Source organism: Eurypyga helias, unplaced genomic scaffold, assembly GCF_000690775.1.
Source record: "Eurypyga helias isolate BGI_N326 unplaced genomic scaffold, ASM69077v1 scaffold27264, whole genome shotgun sequence".
In the NCBI taxonomy this organism is placed as follows: Eukaryota; Metazoa; Chordata; class Aves; order Eurypygiformes; family Eurypygidae; genus Eurypyga; species Eurypyga helias.
Window position 1 is genome coordinate 5,765 of NW_010248603.1, and position 17,786 is coordinate 23,550.

A 17,786-nucleotide genomic window follows, 5' to 3' on the forward strand; every position below is an offset into this window, starting at 1 on the left:
AGTTCTTTAAATAACTGCTCTTCTTCGTCTGCAGCAGCAAACAGCAAAACAGGCAACTGCAGGGGAATATTGAAGATAGACTTTATTGGCTTCTTTTGTCTTCAGACTGGGAGGTTTGGATCCCAGTGTTACCTTAAATCAGTTCAGAGGAAACCTGCTGATCCAGATTTGGTTGTTGTATTAGGGAGAGAATTTACTTTTTCCAAGATACCTGCAGCACCATTTTTTATATTCATAGTAGCTTACTTTTGCAAAGCAAAAGGAAGGAAGCTTGGCTTGACAAAAAAACCCTAAACCCCAAACAACAACAACAGAAATCACCAAACATGCAGTAGATACCTGTGCTTGCCATCAGCAAGACTGAGGGAATTTCTGTAGCTGTTTTAACTGCTATAACTTTGGGCTCACCTCATAATGGTGTCCCAACTCCGGACTGAGTGTGAAAAATGAGGACTGACAAACAAGATTAACAGTTTAATCACTGTTATGTAATCCCCGATTTCTTTTAGGCAAGATGCATCAGGTCTTTCCTGATCAGTGACATTAGTAAATTTGGAATCATAATTGGTTTATGTTACTGTCCTACAAGACGGCCATATTCAGGTGACCTAAATCCCACCTTATTCTCTCTGCCTGCTATTTCTTATTGGCTAGTTCTAGCCTGTGTTTCTTGTTCATGTTGAAGTGCTTACACGTACTGCTTATAATCAGGGTAGGATAAAGAAGTTTATGGCCAGGGTTCCTAAGCCCTTGCAGTAATTTCTAACACAGTTCAAGAACTAACGGAAGCCTTAAAATTACAGGAATGTATTCTTTTATAATAAATTTGCTTAGTAAGTCTGATTCCAGATTTGGTCATGCTTTACGCCATCATCATCAAGTGCTTCATTTGATATACTGAAATTTGTATTGTTAAAACTGGTTTAATTTTTAAAATGTGCAAAAATAATACACTTTCTAGGCTGAAGCCAGAAACACTAGAAGATTATCTCAATAAATATGCTGCAAGTGCCATGAAAATGAAAAAAGAAAAAGTTGATCTTAAAGAATTTTCAGCATACCTGGAGTTTCCAGTTTCACACACATTAGAAAGTATGTTTGCGCTTTTTGATGAGGTAAGAAACATCATGTTTAATAGCTGTACTGCTTTGTAATAAATGCTGCCTTAGGCTAATTCTGTTCCTGTTGAATTCAGCGAAGCCTGATTTGGGCCAGTGCTGAGTGCTTTTGCGCGCTTCGCTGCAGTTTTTGCCTGCTGTATTTCCCTTTCAGCAGGGTAACAGCACCTGTTGTCAACTAAATAGAGCATTCATTCAGGTAGAAGTTAAAAGGAGTATCAGTTGGACAAAACTGATTTTCTCTCTAGATGCAAAATACGAAGAGGACGAAAGATGGGTTCAGGCTAAAGCTCTGCTGTGGCTTGTTGCAACTGAATGCAGTGGTATTTCGCTTACCCTGTAAATAAATGACTTGTTCTTCTAGGGTGCCTGAAATCTGAGGGAACTTGGCAAATGCGCCAGTTTTTCATTCCCCTGGCAGTCAGTCAGGATGGAGAAATGACTATTATCTTTGTCTGGATGAGGTACTGCTTGCACCAGGAGATGGATGTGTCCACAGAGTGTTCTCTCTTAGGCCAAAAAGCAAATGCCATGGATTCCAGGTTTAAATTAGGCTACCTTGCCCTCTGGTTCTCTGATTTTAATTTCAACTCAGTAATTCAGATGGGTGAGCGCGAAAATGTTAACTATGCGAGTGAAGGGTGATGGCAGCACTGACTTGCAAGCATCTTTGAATTACGGCTGCTGACCTGAGACTCTGAGAAGGGCCTGCAGAGCTTTGGTGACCCAGGTTCTTGCCCTGGATTAATTCCGTTTCAGTGAGACCCCTTTTGCCATGGCATATGTAATGATCTTCTGAATATGCTGTATCTTTAGCAACTGTTAGTTATTTATGAAAGTCCTTAGACAAATTGAAGTATTTTGAGGTGAGGTTTTCCTTCACAGAATGAAGATGGCATAATTGACGTTCGGGAATTTGTCATTGCGCTGTCGGTTGTCTGTAAGCCATCGAAAACTCTGGAAACAACTCAGCTAGCATTTCAGGTAAGCAGCGTTTTCTTTCCTCTGTTGTTTATTATTTATTTATTTTAGAAATTAATACTGCCGTTAGACTTAACAGAAGTTAGTTTTACATGCCCTTTTAGTACTTAATTACATTTAAAAATAACCTTAATGGAAAGTTAGGTTGAGAGGTCACGTTCAGAGGGAATGCACTGCAAGTTTAAGTTGTGTGCAGTTATGGGACTTTACAGTTTGAAATTGTTCTCTGTGGAACTCCGGCAGAATCTTTCTCAGCACATTGCGTCTCAGACCTGAAGTCCTTTTATATTGGTTCCTCTAAACTAAAGGCTAAGGAGTTGTGCTTATTGCTTTCATAATGTTTCAATCAAATCCTATTTTTCAAGTTGTTAAAATATTTTAAAACTTCCTACACATTAAGAGATTCATCTTTTTACCCCATTTTATCTTCTTGACAAGATTTTCTTCCCTCTTTGTCTTCCCATGTTTCTGTGTTTGGTCCTGTAGTCTCTTCATGTTTCCCAGAAGTGCTGCTGATCCTGTTTCTAGCCTCAGTGGTTTGTTGTAGCATCAGCGTGGATGTTTGATGCCGGCTTTGGGAGAAAGTGAAAGCAGTAACACTTAATGTTTGACATTCTGGTGGGTCAGTCTGACACCTGCTTTTTTTTTTTTTTAATGAATTTCTCTACTACTGCTGTTTGAATACACAGACTCTGCTGCATCCTCCATCTTTTTCCCTTTGCCTCAGACTCACATGATCTTTGGTGTTACCGAAACCAGAAAGTGCTAAATCTCGAAGCTGTTGTCACTGGAGAATGTGTGGAGTTGAGAACATTCATTCACGTGGTACTAGGTGGCAGCCTTATTTTCTGAGCAGTTGTTTCCAGGTTCTTCAGCATATTATTATTGTCTTAACTGTGAACTTCAGTATTATTTTCTTAACCGTGTTCTCCTGAAGAAATGAAGCTCCTGTGAATGTTTAGTGTTCGCATCTATCATTCTTACCCTTTGGTCAGTATCAAACAAATTTGACAAAGGAGGAAGGAACAAAAATATTTAGTTTCTACAGATACTGGGGGAAATCTGCCTCTAATAGCTGCTGTTACTGCTATTTCTGAGGGAAAAGCAGAAAGGGCTCTGCCCTGCCTTATTCCGTGTGATCTATATAATGGCATAGAGAAATGGTGAAGTGCTGTTTGGTCAGTTCTGTGTCTTCATACTAAAAGGAACAGGCCTAAAGCAAACTTGAATGTGGCTTTTGGGCAGTATTTCAGTGAAATTTAGCTGTTGTGATGCGTAAAGTACAATATACTTTTACCGTTTTCAAGGGAGAAAAGCTCAGATTAGGCGATTGCTGTCTTTTTGGAAGTACCCAAGTTAATAAAACTGTTTATTTAAAAAATTCTGTTCTTCACTATCTGCTCTGTTCTTGAACTCCTAACACGTAATTCTGAGTTCCCTGGTTAATAGCAAAATACAGTTAACTGTAGAACTGCAAATAAGTTCCATGCATGTATAAAGAAGGGGAAGCACTCAGCAAGGGGAAGCAGGTATGGCTCATTTTATCCTGATAGTGATGTCTGGAAGGGTTAAAAAAAGCCTTGAGCTAAGGAAGTTTTTTCACAGTATTTTAGAAAAGCAGGAAAGACTTTTTATATCCTTTCTTCCCTTCCTTTCCTGGGTCTGTGTACAGTGAGATACTCTCACAGTTTATTGGGAGCCACTGAAGGATCTAGCCAGTTCATGAATGTGTGACTTTGAGCAGTTGCTGTCCTCTGCCATGTGCTGCTGGGTGCAAAGCACCTTGTCATTTGTTTTCAGGGATGAAGTGCAACATTTCGTGTAGCTGAACAAGTTTTCAAAGTGGGAGTGTTTAGTATATGGTTGAAGAACTTGAAAAATAGGAGTTGCTGAGCCACTGGAGTTCTGAAGGGGTGGGCGATGAGGAGGGAGTGTGGCAGTCAAGTCTAAGAGCAGCACTGCAGTGTAAGTGCTACGCATCTTTCCTTCCTAATTGCTGAGGCAATGAAAGGGTGTTGTAAATGTTGCCAATGTGGCGCTTGTGAGCTTTAGCATCAAGTGTCACCTCCTGCCTCCTTGATCTGTGAAAACACAGCAGGTTTTATTAAACAAGTGTCTTGTCCTTGCCCCTACTCCTTGCAAAACAGCGTGCAAGTTAGGTGCTGAGGGAGGAAGAGGCGTGATTCCTGATTTGAGCGTGAATGTGGTCTTCCGTGGCACTCCAGTGTTTTTATTCCGCTGACTTTATTCCAGTGACGTGTGCTGTCTTGTGACAGCAACTTCTGCCTGTGTGAAAAATGCATCCTTATGCCTGTTCTGTTCAATTGCATCAGTCCCCACCTTGTCAGTGATGTAGAGAAACTAAAAGGAAGTTTCCTAAATAGAATATTTTACATGGTTCAGTATTTGCAGTGTTGTCATGCTTGAAAATGAGACATGTTTCAGAAACCCTTCTGTCTCAATTTCCATTGCACAGGCAAATGGAGTTATTTTAGAAAGTTTAATGAAGTTGTATTTGTTACAGATGTTTTGAAATAGTCAGGCCCTTTTTTCAGGGGAAAACACTGTACATACACAAACACAGAATGAGACTGTGAACAATTATTTTTAGTTACCAATCTCCTGTCGGTAGTAAAGCTAACTCTTCCTTTGAGGAAACTCTTTTCTTCAGGACTGAAGAATATGCAGATTATTATTTTCTAGAATTTTGAGTAAGTATTGTAGACACTTATAAGTCCATCACTTTATGGGGTAGGATTCACCCGATTAATGCAACACCATTTAGGTGTAGGCATTTTATGTGAACTGGCTGTCAAATCAGTTGGATGTTGGTCAAAGGAATCTTGAGGTTTACATCTGACTGAGTGGTAAAGGTGTCTGCTTTAGGTTGATGCAGATGTATCTCCTGATTCCACAGGCTTTCTTGGAGTTTGGACACAGAGGTCAATGGACTAAAAATTATTCTCAGCTACGTATCTGCAAAACATATTAGTGTTAAACAGTCTTGTCTCTGAACATCACCAAAATGCCAGTGATTAGGCATGTAAACATAGGGTTTTTTTCTGACTGTAGCGAACTGTACTTCCTAAGCGTACCCAGCTGAACTAATAATGAATGCTGTCTTTTACCCAGACTAACCAGAAATCCTTAGTACATCACATCGATCTGAGAGCGACTCGACTTTCCAATGCCAAATCTTAATTTTGCATAACTTCTTAATGTGGTGCTGTTTATAGGAGTTACCATTCAGCCTGGCAGTGATTTATCTTTCTGTCTTGATTCGTAGCTGTACCAGTCAGAAAATGGAACTATAACAGAAGAGGATTTAGCTCATATTCTGAAGACTGCCATGGGTGTGCCACAGATTAATGTTAGCCATCTTTTTAGAGCTGTAGATGAACAAGAAAAAGGAGAGATTACATATGGTAAGTATTTTAGGTGGATTTGAACTGTCGCAAAATGTCAGAGTTGCCTGAAGTCATGTTGATATACAAACCAGTTATGTTTTTCTTAAACTTTACCTTCTTTAGTTGACCTGTTGACTTCAACAATGACAAAAGCACTGCAGACAAAGTAAATTTACATTAAAAAAACCAATACTGTGTTTCACCTTTAATATCAATTGTCAAGTCACATGTTTTCCCTTCCACATTAAGTCAGGCAATACCTAGATCTTTCATCATATTCTCTTCTGTGACTTCCATGTCTGTGAATATGTATTTTTAAGACAGCTGTCTTACCTCTGTCCCTTTGTTTTGTCTCTTGTATCTGTTGCCCACTATTTCTGCCCTCCTAGTATATAGGCTGTGTAAGTTCTTCTACTCCCATAACAATTTCTCAGCTGATTTGAAAATAAGCCACGAGCGAGCGTGCAGGGGAAGTGAGGGGGTATTCACCAGGCTGTGCAATATGCAGTCTGTAATGCAGGTGATAACGGGGGCAAGAAAGTTGCATTTGAAAAATGATGAGATGATTAAACTGGGAATCAAAGGTTTTGTGTGTTAGTTCAGATTAGTAATCTTTTATGCAATAAGGCTCTAGATGTATTTGTGCCATTTAAGTATTAATTGAGTTGTCGATAGCCAATGTAACGCATCTCTCCAGCAGAATTCCTTACGACATGCCCTGGTCTAGTGCTTTTCCTTCAGGATTATCACTATGTGTTCAGTGTGTAAAAATCTTACAAATTAAGACATCACTGTCTTACAATGACAATTTCTACACCAGTAATTCCAATTTATATTTTTATGTAAAGCTTCAACTGCAGAACTATTTTAGTTGTTGGGATGAATGTCACTGCCACTGCCCTCTCCTCCCCTTTTTTTTCTGACTGCTATTCTTGACTCCCTGATTCCTACTGTACTACCTCTTTCCTTTCTGGACTTCTCATCTGTCACATCCTCAGCATTTCCGTGTCCATCCTTCACGATTGCCTTTTTCCTGTCCCTCTCTGTCGCTGCTCGTCTCCCAACTCCTTTGGGCGATGACTCAACTCTTCCCCCCACCCCATCACCAGGAAACTTCATCAGCTTTTGTTGGAGCTGCAGGACCCAAAATACTTTAGCTCCATATAAACTGTGGATAAAGGAATACCCACTTTTTGGTTTGCATAAGGATGAAGTTTTGTCTGTTGCATTGTCCCCATCTATCCCTTTGCAACAGTTCAGAGGCAGGGCTGACCTACAGCGTCAGTGCCCCGGTGAGCAAATCACATTCCCTTCCCCTTCACAGAACTGAGAAGAGCAGAGAAGCATAGCAGAGAGGGAAAGCTGTGGTAGTTCCCTTTTCCCACACCAGCCCAGCTGTGCCAGAAGGAACTGGGCTTCCCTCCTCTGACAGCCTACTTCAGCCATCATCTGTGCTGCACTCCAGGGAACTCCAGAGCATGAGCTCTTCTGGCATAACACAGTGAATTTGAGTGGGCTGTGAGTGATAATGCTCACATCCAGCTTTTTCCAGTGTCAGTTTACATGTAAGAATAGCTCCTTGTGACTTGGATCCTGCACCGTGTCTCGTGCTCAAATCATGTCTGAACGGGCAAATTGTGACAGGGCTTCAGTGTCTGATTATTAACACAGTAGGTTACTTCTTGATGTTAAGGATTCTCGGCTTCCCCAAGAACTAATCTTGCTCTTTTTATTGTCTTATTAGCATCCAGCATTAAAATCCTGTTCTTCCATAAAGTGTTACAAATTATCTTCTCCCACTATTCTCTACAATATTCGGACTTGTGAAATGCTGAAATCGTGAAAGCAGAAGGCAGCAATGACAGCTGCTGAGAGGTTAAAGAGAATGATGAGTGCAAAGCATTAAAGGGCATGTTTGCAAAAGGCTTCCCAGATTTTAAGAAATCACTGCTCTTGCTGTTCGTTGTTCCTCAGCTGCAGGGCTTCTGCCCTTTGCCCAGTGAACAGTAAGATGCTATGTCAGGTCGTGTGGTGCTCCTCATGCATTTTGATAAAAATCTGAGCCTGTTTACCCCTTCATGGAATCACAGAATGGTTTGGGTTGGAAGGGACCTTAAAGCCCATCTAGTTCCAACCCCCCTGCCATGGGCAGGGACACCTTCCACTAGACCAGGTTGCTCAAAGCCTCATCCAGCCTGGCCTTGAACACTTCCAGGGATGGGGCATCCACAGCTTCTCTGGGCAACCTGCTCCAGTGCATCACCACACAAGCTCAGTTCTGGTCTGAAGTGTTTTAAGACTTAGATAACTTTTGAGGCTTAGATAACTCTCTGCGGCACCTCGGCTCTGGGGATGTGGTAAGCTGGTGAGAAGCTAACGAGCTGTGGGGCTAGTGTTATGTGAACTGCTGCTATTTTTCTCCAGAGTGATCTTGTGATTAAATACGTGTAAGTATTCAGATTTAGCTTCCTTCTGTTTCAAAGAGCTGATTCTGTGTAACAACGACTTTTTTTTTTTTTAGATGACTTCTACAGATTCGCCGAATTGCACCCACACTTTGCAGAAGACTATCTCTGTGCTGATCAGATGGGAGCTGAGAGTGGCTTGGAGACTTCATCTCTTTCAGCTCCTAATAGTATCTGTACTGACTTCAGCCCTGAAAATGCTGAAGATAAAAACAAGCCCCTGCAGAAGAAACTGAATTAACACTACAACTGTTACCTTCCTCTCCTGGTGAGAGGATTGTCTTTTCTTGGGATTTTCATAAGTCACTCCAAGTAAACAGCAAATACCGGTTTTGTGTGTGAAAAGTTCTTCTACCTTCATACCGTTCTTTGAATCATATGTGCTATATTTAAGGATATGTTCCAGGTTACTTCGGGGAAGGCGTTTTTATTTTTTTCCAAAAGGTCTTTGAAAGGCGAAAAATGTGAATGTGTTTCATTATCGATGTTCATATTTAAAAGGAAGCGGCACACTTATTTATATTCCATTGGCTAGTTCCATGTACAAAGTGTCGCACAAACTGTGCATGTATAAAGAAACTGTAGCTACTCTGGTGTTAAGTGCACTTTGGTGATTAGTGTTTTCCCTCGTTACGGGGATGTTTATCTGGGGCCAAACTTTGCTGTCCGCATTGCGTAGTCAGTCCTGTTGAGTTCAGGGGGATTATTCTCTTGAGCCAGGCAAGAAGATTTTGGCCCTTGGTTTTGGTTTCAGTGAACAGTTTGGAAACAATAATACAAAAACTTGCTAATGATTACTTTTCCTTTTTATTGTTGAATGACAAAATTGTTTCTCTTTGGGTCTGTTCCATGGTAGAATGAAAAGGAAAGGCTCCTTATCCCTCGCCCCAACCCTTTTCTACATTAAACACGATTGTTTTTCCAAACTGACATGCCGCATGCTGTTTACAAATATGGGACAAAACTGTTTGTGCTTTTCTGTTATAATCAGCTCGAATCATGCCCACCCAGCGTTTAAATGGGAGACGTTCACACGATCATATCTAATCCAGATTTACCAGGAATCACAGGTTTCTTTTCTAGCAAGCCTGTATATACAGGTGACCTAGCAGGGAACACGTTTTGCAAACTCTGTTGTATCAGCACGGGTTGGAGAAGGTTGCGGTTAGGTGAGAGGCCAAGCCAGCAACAAGCTGCAGAACCACCTGAAAACGAGCCAGTCAAACCTCTGTAGCAACATTGCATGTACCGCATGGGACGTGTGCGGTGCTTAAAATAGTTCAGAACTGTTTAAAAAAACCCACCACCTAACAAAACAACCTAAACCGCTTGTGTTAGTAATGTTTCTTACCTTTCCTTTTCTAAAGCCAGGTGCCTTAATTGCCAGTGGAGGTCTCGGAGAAAAATGTGGATTATGAAGCCACAGAGCTTCACTGGTGAGGAAACGTGACAAAAGCCTCGAGGGGTAGGAAAAAGGGCTCTGCCACAAAATAACTCTGCTGGCAACTCTACTTTCAAACAAACAAAAAAGATTTTCAGATCATTTCTATGACTAATTCTGTAGGGCTGTGCTAAAATATGATGGTTTTGTCATGGGATGACTGTTGAGATTTGAATCTTCCACATGTTAGTAATTTAAAACTCAATTTGAAAGGAAGGAATTTTAGCAGAAGGATATCTGTTTGTACCAAATTATTTTTTTACTATTTTTTAAATAGCAGGAGGTGTTTTAAAGCTCACTAGGGTATTGGAATATGTCCTTAGAAATCCTTAACCTCATGTGGCAAGTCTCCAGCCTGAAACTGGCTTTAATAGAAAGGTGGTGGGGAAATAAAAATGTAAGAAATGATGCTTTCTGTGGGGTATGTAGATGTAGGTCCTCATTTGGAGGTAGCTGAAGTTTTTATTCATCCAGGTAACGCTTGCCAAGCTGACAGGGCTGCAGCAGACTGGCAGGCAAGATGTGAAATGAAAGTGATCGTGGAAAACAGGAGAAACGGTTTAGAAAAATAAGGCACGTGAGGAAATACTTTTAGGTAGGAATAGTCAGCTGCACAAAGAGAGGAGGGGGTGGGCGTTACTGCACAAAACACCCTGGGGCAGGGATGGTGTTGGGGTATGACAGACTGAGCGCTGTGGGCTCCTTCCTGCGGAGAAGATGCTCGTGGTGGGATGCATCAGCAGCGTAGGCTGCCAGGAGCATGAGGGTATTGCTGCGTTACCGAGGTGCGGTAAGTCCTTACCTGAGGTACCTGTCCGTGTTGGGGCATCTGGGGGGATGTATTCTTTAATCCAGAGAGGAGGAAGGTGTAAAAACAGCCTTCGAATACGGAAAAAGTTGCTCTAGGGAGGATAGGAACTGTCTTTTCTCCCACGCTGATGGTAGATACAGGCTGTTTGTGGAAAAGGGAAGCTAAGCATCAGGAAAATTTCCTTACAATCACCTAGTTGAGCTGAGGAGAAGGGCGACTCGAGGTAGGGTGAGGAGCTTTCCTTCGCCGACAGAGCAGCCAGACGGCCGAGGTGGAGAGGCTTGACGTGGTTGATCATGCCCGAAGGTCACCGGGATACGTCCCGAGGACTACTTCCCGTGGTTATACGGTAGGTATTCCAGTCGGTACGTAAGGGAAGGCACACGAGCGGCAGTCTGGGCGTATCGCATCTCCCCTGCAGCGCTGCTTACGGCACGTGGCGCAAGCTGGGTGCCTGGGGTACTTACCTTTTGCTTTGCATGCGGGCTTGGGAATTTGGGAATCTCAGCCTGCAGGGGATGAGAGTCACCCGGCAGGTGTCTGAAAAGCAGGAAAAGGTAAGCTCGGTATCCCTCGGGCAGCTCTGAGGCGAGAGGAGCTCCAGAGGAAGAGGTACTGCATCCCCATCCGTGAGAGGGCAAAGCAAGCTGCCGGAGGCCGGCTCAGTACGAGCGTGCGCGATTTGCCTGCGTGGTGTCTGTGACCTGGGGATCTGCCTCCCGAAAACCACAGGGTTCGTTTGGTCTTGTGTCTGTTCTGGTGAGAGAGACGTTACCCTAACGGCGGTGAGGGCGACGGGCGGTGAGGCGGCCAGCCGCGCCTGTGCGCAGCCAGCCTGCGCAGAGGGTTTGGGTTGAGGGCGCTGCAGCCGCGCCGTGTGGTGCAGGGGCACGGGAAACGGGGTGCGTTGGTGCGTTCGGTCCGGAGCCGCTGCTGAAGGCGGCCGGCGCCCAACGCCTCGTTTGCTTGGCGAGCGAGCGAACTTGGCGGAAGTAACCATGAAAAACAGAATCCCGTGCGACACCAGAAACCAAACACAGGAAGCAACGCTTAGGGTCTGTAGCGTGTTACGACGCTCCCTCTTCTGTGAGATTGTTGGACGAGGTAGAGACTTAATAGGATTAATAATGGGTGAATAATAGGATGAATAATTCCTGATCAGCATGCACGGAAACGTTGCTAATCACACATGACATCATGAAAGTTGAGAGTAATGAACACGGTTCAGGTATTTTAGCATTTGTAGAATTTAAGGCGATGATGTTAGGCTGCCTCCTAAGACAGAAAAGCCACGTTACCGTAGGGTGAAGCCCTCGGACTTCGTTGAGGGCTGGGACGTGTAGCACATCGCACTGCTGCAGCAATGCTCGTTGCAACTCCTCTACCAAACTCCGACTGCTGAGATGTTTAGGAGTCGCCCATCGGGAGCCTGTGTAAGAGGCACCCAAGCGTGGAACAGCTGGGTTGTGACAGTCACGTTTCGGTGGCTTGCTGCAGTGTCAGGGTAGAAGTGAAAGCTTCCTTTCCCCGTCCCCAAAGTTGACATGTAAATGCTTTCACTTAAAATACTCCAGATTTTGCATACGCGTTGCTTTATTTTTAGCTGATGGTATCAAGAGCCCCGACATTTACAGGGGAACGTATGAAGAAATTATTTCAGTTCTTTACAGCAATTTAACGTAATAGATGATCCGTAAAAAACGCAGGCGCATGCAGGCATTGGACGTTTTGGGACGAGCCTTTCGCTGCTTCTGTGTAAGGCTGCCACCCCTTGCCAGTAGAGCTCTGGCATCAGACTGGTTTGTTGCATGCTGTACGACACCCAGCCCAAACTTTTCTACTCTGATACAGCTGAATGAGCATCCTCTGCGTTTTGGATGCATTTGAAATAACACAGAAAACCACAGTCTTAAGATACCTAAAAATCTTTTTTTTTCTTGAATCATATTTCCTCCACCATAATCAACCCCCCCCCAACCGAACGCGTTTTGGAGGCGCAGAGCACGTTGAAACCTCTGTCTCTACCGCCGGCAGACTTCTCAGTCGTCCTCCGCTGTACACGGATACCCTTAAAGGCCGTTCTTAGGCCGTTTGTGAGCCTGATGGAGCCGTCAGGCTGTACGCTTTTGGTTTTTTATCCCAGTGAATTGCGCTGCGTGTTTCAGTGCGTTTACCGTCACTGGCGTAATCGTACTGCGACAGAAGGCAGCCGGGCTGGGGCGTGCGCTTGCTAATCCCGCTTTGAAGGTGTAAGTCCTTAGGTCGGCAAGGTTGAAAAGGAGACGCGTGAGCAGGAGCGGAGCGATGCAACCTCTCCAGGTGGCAAAGCTGCTGGAAGTGAATAGCTGAGCGTTGTACGTAGCCGTTCGTTAACGTTCTCATGCAAACCGAATAGGTTTGTTAGCCAGCCCAGTGGTTGAACTAGCTGGAAGACCTCTGTGTATTCATAAAGTGTAGTCAGCGGTTTTTCTGGAAAAGGGATTGTTGCAGTTTGGTATTTCCACAGCCTGATAGATTTTTCTAAAGTAGATGTGTTTTATTAATTTATGAGTCCTGACAAGTCCATCTTTGGGACTGCCACTGAGTTTTATAATTGCCGTGCGCACAGTACAGCTTCTCGCATGACTGTTTTAGTCACATTCTGTTCTCTGCTCCTTCAAAAATGTTATTCTCACTTTAAAAAAAAAAACAACTTGAAGAATACAGGTTGCAGAACTTGAGCAGCACGTGCTGTGGTTCCCACGATCTCAGAAGAACGCTGTCAGCGCAGCTTTGCGCGTGTGACGGGGCTGAACGAGGAGGGAGAGAGAAAGAATCATCTGATTTAAAAGCTGTGACCGGGTCAGGTTGATTTTCCTTTAGGTCGGAGCGGGGGTTCATGAAACCTTCTAAAACGATGCATTTCGCCTAACATGAAGCCTCTGGGAGTTGTTTTGCAGAGCTTTCACGAGTGTTGTAGGATTAAGAAATGAGAGGTGTGTTGGCCAGGAGCTTTACATTAGCAAAGCTTAAGTTCTGCTCCTGAACTCACATCGAGGCACGCAATTTACATGACCTCATTAATATGGCTAGATCCCTTATACAAAAAGAAGGAAAAGTAGGTCCAACGGATCGAAATGCAAAGTAAGAATTAGTGGTCAGCGCCGTCGGTAATGAGTAATTAAATTACCGATTGGTCGGTCCAGCAGGACTGTGCGATGTGTTTGACAGCTGAGCAGGAAGAGTGTCCCTGAGCCAACTGTGCGGTGCCAGCTGGGCGGAAGTGAAGCCAGCTGCTCTTCAGGCAGAGGGTGGCTTCCTGAAGGTACTGCAGCACCCTGCATCCAGGTGATGTTCACCTCCTCTCCCTGCCTTTCTTTCCTTTCGAAGACTGGGAAAAAAAAGTGCGTTCTGACGGTGACTGGAACCTCGTGAGACCTCCTTAACGGTAAATCCTCCAGCACCACCTCGGAGGAACAAACACCCTCCTCCTGTGCTATAGCTGAGGCAGTGATCAGGGTGTCCGTGTCAGTCACCAACACGTCCATCAGTTGTACGATCCTGGGGGGTGTGCGGCAGCAAACGGACCGTCCTTTGGGCGGGCCTGGGCTTGTGTTTCCTGTACGTCATAGCGATCAAGTGAAGAGTTTTTCTTTCTCTGGGAAACCTTTCAGGTTAATTTCGAGATAATTAATTTGGCTTTTACAAGTGGAGGAGTGATTTGTTAGGTGGGAAACAGCTGCTTTTTTTCCCCAGATGCTGTGATGTGCTTCATCATGTGTAATGGGATTAAACCGAAGTGGGTGATCCCAAGAGGGCGGACAATTCAAGAGGCTTATAAAACAGAGGGTTTATGTTTCTGTGAAATACGCTGAGACCTTTTGCAGCAGCTGACACTGCCAGGATAGTCTTGCAGGTTCGCTGGGCAAAATAACTCTAATAGATGTGTGATGGCAGTGGCTGCTTGCCCTGTTTTCTCCAGCCAAGTGGCAGAGGAGGGTGCTGCTGTGCCGGGCTAACTTCGGGGGGCCGTCTGTAACGGGTAAAGGTGTATTTGCTGTCCTCGAATGAGCAGTCTCTGGGAACGGAAACAGTAGAATCACCCTAGCACAGGTCACACCTAGGCAAGCTATTCCTGTTAATTAACTTATATGTTCGTTTGTTTTGGGGGGTTTTTTAACCAGCGTAGTTGTCACACAGCTTTATTCTGAGCTAAATTGCAGAGAGCCACAGGAAAATCGGAGCTCAATTGACATTAGTTTGGGGGATCTCGAAAAAGCTGCTGTGCGATAATCTGTCAACAGTGTTAAGTTTCAGTTTTTTCACTTGACCAAAAACGTTAGAAGCAAGGCCATAATGACTCTTGTAACACTCTCTTTTGGTATTGTGAATGGGGAGTTGCTTGAGCCAAGGAGTCAGCGGGGGAAAGATCGGGCTGAACTCCTGGTCCTGAACCAGAAGCGGGAAAGCCCGTCAGGGCTAGCGTGGCAGCAAAGCTTTCCCTGTGCCGGCTGCCCTTCTCCCATCGTAAAGAAGGACCTTTTCTGCCTCTCACGCTGTTGAGTGCAGTTTTTTGCATCCCTACCGCTTGCTTGTGCTGCCTGTTCTTTGTAGGGGTGTCGCAGCCTGAGGGAGACCTTGCTGCATCTTAAGCTTCAGTGGCATTCGTGGACTCTCCTCCCTGAGCTGTAAGCGGCAGGTGACTGTTGAAATCCTGTTCCGGTAATGCCATCCGAAACCGAGGGCCCACGTCCCGCTTCAGCTTGTGCCTGCCGTTAGGTCAAGGGCTGCTTTTTCTTCTCCCACCCCTCAGCCATTGCGAGTGTGTCTGGGTGAGAGCAGGTCTGAAAGAGCCTGCGGGATTCTCCTTGCTCCTATGAGCAACAAGAAATTAAGTTTGGGAGTACAGTGAAACCTTAAATAGGGTTGGCTTCCAAGCCGCTGTGTCACTCCCAGCCTGTGCCTGTTCGCTTCCAAGCTCCCAGTGCAGCATCTGTCAGTGCGGTAGCAAACGGAGTCTCCCTGTGGATACTGAAGAAAGCCGAAGCTCAGACACTTTTCATCCTACCATGGTACTGGAAATGAAATTCATCTGCCGACAGGAGGTTGTTTCTAAGCCTATGAACGTATGTGGGGGAAACCCAAATACATGTCTCTTGTTCCCTATCCAGCATGAAGACAGTTTTGTATTTTAAATGCTAAAGAAATAAACTTGTAAAGATCTTGTATGCCCTAAGTATATATTTTTGTCCTATGTTGTCTTTTATAATGAAGTTGGAGCAAAATACTTCTTATATTTCAGAAGGGAGGTTTAAGTTTGCCAGTGCTGTGCTTTCCAGACCACAAAAGCAGTTTTTGAGTAAACATCCAAAACTGAAGTCGTCGTTTGGTTTGGTTTTTTTTATGGTGTGGATTAGAATTGCTTGAGTTAAACATCTCTCCTCAGCAATTGTATATACTTGGACAAAAAGCGAGACCGTTGCAGCTGCTCGTCTATACAGTTGTTTGTGTTTGGTGATTCGTTTCTATTGCCTTCCCCGATTGCTCTAAGGGTAGTGAGAGCTCCACATCAACCAGTAATGTTAGAAGTCAGCAGTCAGCTCCTTTGGAAGTGATAGATTTTGTTTCCTGGAGGAGGACCAGGAGCGAGCATCCGCCAACCTTGTCTTACGTACTGTACCGCTTGGGTGTTGCAGCATGGTGCTGGAAGCGTTTGGCATCTGTGCAACGGGACCGCTTTCTGAACCTTTGTGTAATTCCCAGCATCTCTCTGGGTGTGCGAGATGTTTCTGATGGCAAGTTCTAGTTCGTCTCTTTGGAAGAACAAAATTGAGCTGTCAACAAGCCGAGAAATAATTTGGGGGGGTGGGGGGGGGAAATGGTTTTGATCTCTTGAATTATCGTTAAACTTGAGGATGTCATTTATACATTTTGGGGGGAAAAAGAAATATTGCTATGTTTTTGAACACCTTTGAGAATGTAAATGCAAAAGCAAACCAGTTAACCTTCTGAACGGTTGAATTTTGGACTTGGACAGCTGCGGAGGCTCGGCTCGGCGCTGCCAGACGAGGATGCGTTCAGCAGAAAACCCCCGCTGACGAAGCGTGAGGGCGCTTTGTCGGAACTTGCCTGCAAGGTATTTACGTGCTCGTTCCGTCAGCGGTACAACTTGTGTCGACCCCAAGGCCGCACGAGCACACCCGGTGCGTTCCAGCGCCGCGTGTCGGCTGCCGGCTTTTTTGCTGTAACGGCCCTCGGGTACGCGGTGTAAATCCGTAACGATAGGTAGTGCTCCTGGGTAATAATGATCTGAATGCCCATCTCCCGCCGTGAATTTCCCTCCTGTGGCTTGTGTCCGCAGGCTGTTACCGTCGCGCTGAACGGGCTGTACTTGGTAGCTGAAAAGCAGAAGCAAGGAGTGTGCTAAAGGTGGCTGCAGCTTGCGGTTCCTGCCGGGGAAGCACCTTTGCAGAACGGAAAGTATGGCTTCAGTGCTGCACATCTGATTTTTATATTCTTTTATTAACGTGCGTGAAAGACGAAGGATAATATTTTTTAAAACTGAACTTGGTTTTGTACGTTTTTCAGTGTTTAAAAGTACGAGTTAACATTACCTCTGAATACCAGTGATCCGTAAATTCTCGAAGGAGGTACCTCATTTTGAGCATTCTTGTCTCGTTAGTTGTTGGGTAGGTTGCAGCGGTCTGTAGCGCATGATCAACTGGGTAATGATGAAGGCGCTAAGCTACGCTGTCCGAGTCGTAAAGAGCAATAAATGACAGGCTATGGGCGTTGATGTGCAGTTGCAGTCATGGCTCAGCCTGCCCAACTGGACGTTTTCCCTATGAATGGCTTGTAAATTGAATTTTCAGCGTGAAGCCAAATTAAAAATGAAACAAAAATAAATGTTTGATTTCCTCTGGATATTTTTTCTTTTTTTTTAAATTTAAGGTTTTTTTATAAACAACAGGGTTTACAGTAAGGGAAAGGACACAGATGGTAATTGTGTATGAGACTGAGTCGACGCATTCTAGCTGTGCTCTGTTGACGGACGTTCTCTGTGGCAGTGTGTGTAGAACGGCACGTGTTTACCTGACAGCTGGGAGTATGAGACGCAGTGTGGGTTAGGATGGGGTTTTGTTTGGGATGTTACGGGTTTTTCTGTGGGGGTCTATGTTTCTGCTCTGGTGAGACCCCACCTGGAGTGCTGCGTCTAGCTCTGGGGCCCCCAACATCAGAAGGATATAGACGGGTTGGAGCGAGTCCAGAGGAGGCCACGAAGATGCTCAGAGGGCTGGAGCCCCTCTGCTATGGGGACAGGCTGAGAGAGTTGGGCTTGTTCAGCCTGGAGAAGAGAAGGCTCCGGGGAGACCTTATTGCCCCTTCCAGTACCTGAAGGGTCCTACAAGGAAGCTGGGGGGGACTTTTTACAAGGGCCTTGTCCTGGTGTAGCCCTGTTGGGCAATTAAGCACCACCAGTTGCTCTACCACTCCACCCCCTCCCACTCCCAGTGAGGAAGGGTCGGAGGGAAAAAAACAAGGGAGGCTCGTAAAAAGCAGAGATAAGAACTGTTTAATTATATA

General features: G+C 44.7%; 1 protein-coding gene across 1 annotated transcript; it reads left to right on the forward strand.

Annotated features, from left to right (window-relative positions):
* Window positions 1–961: 961 nt before the first annotated feature.
* On the forward strand, window positions 962–8,239 carry LOC104509245 (lysophosphatidylcholine acyltransferase 1-like; the record flags this gene model as incomplete). The annotated part of the gene is made up of 4 exons (XM_010151121.1): window positions 962–1,115; window positions 2,004–2,102; window positions 5,386–5,524; window positions 8,028–8,239. Coding segments are annotated over 4 exons (577 nt in total), but the record flags the coding sequence as incomplete, so codon positions are not given.
* Between the last annotated feature and the right edge of the window lie 9,547 nt (window positions 8,240–17,786).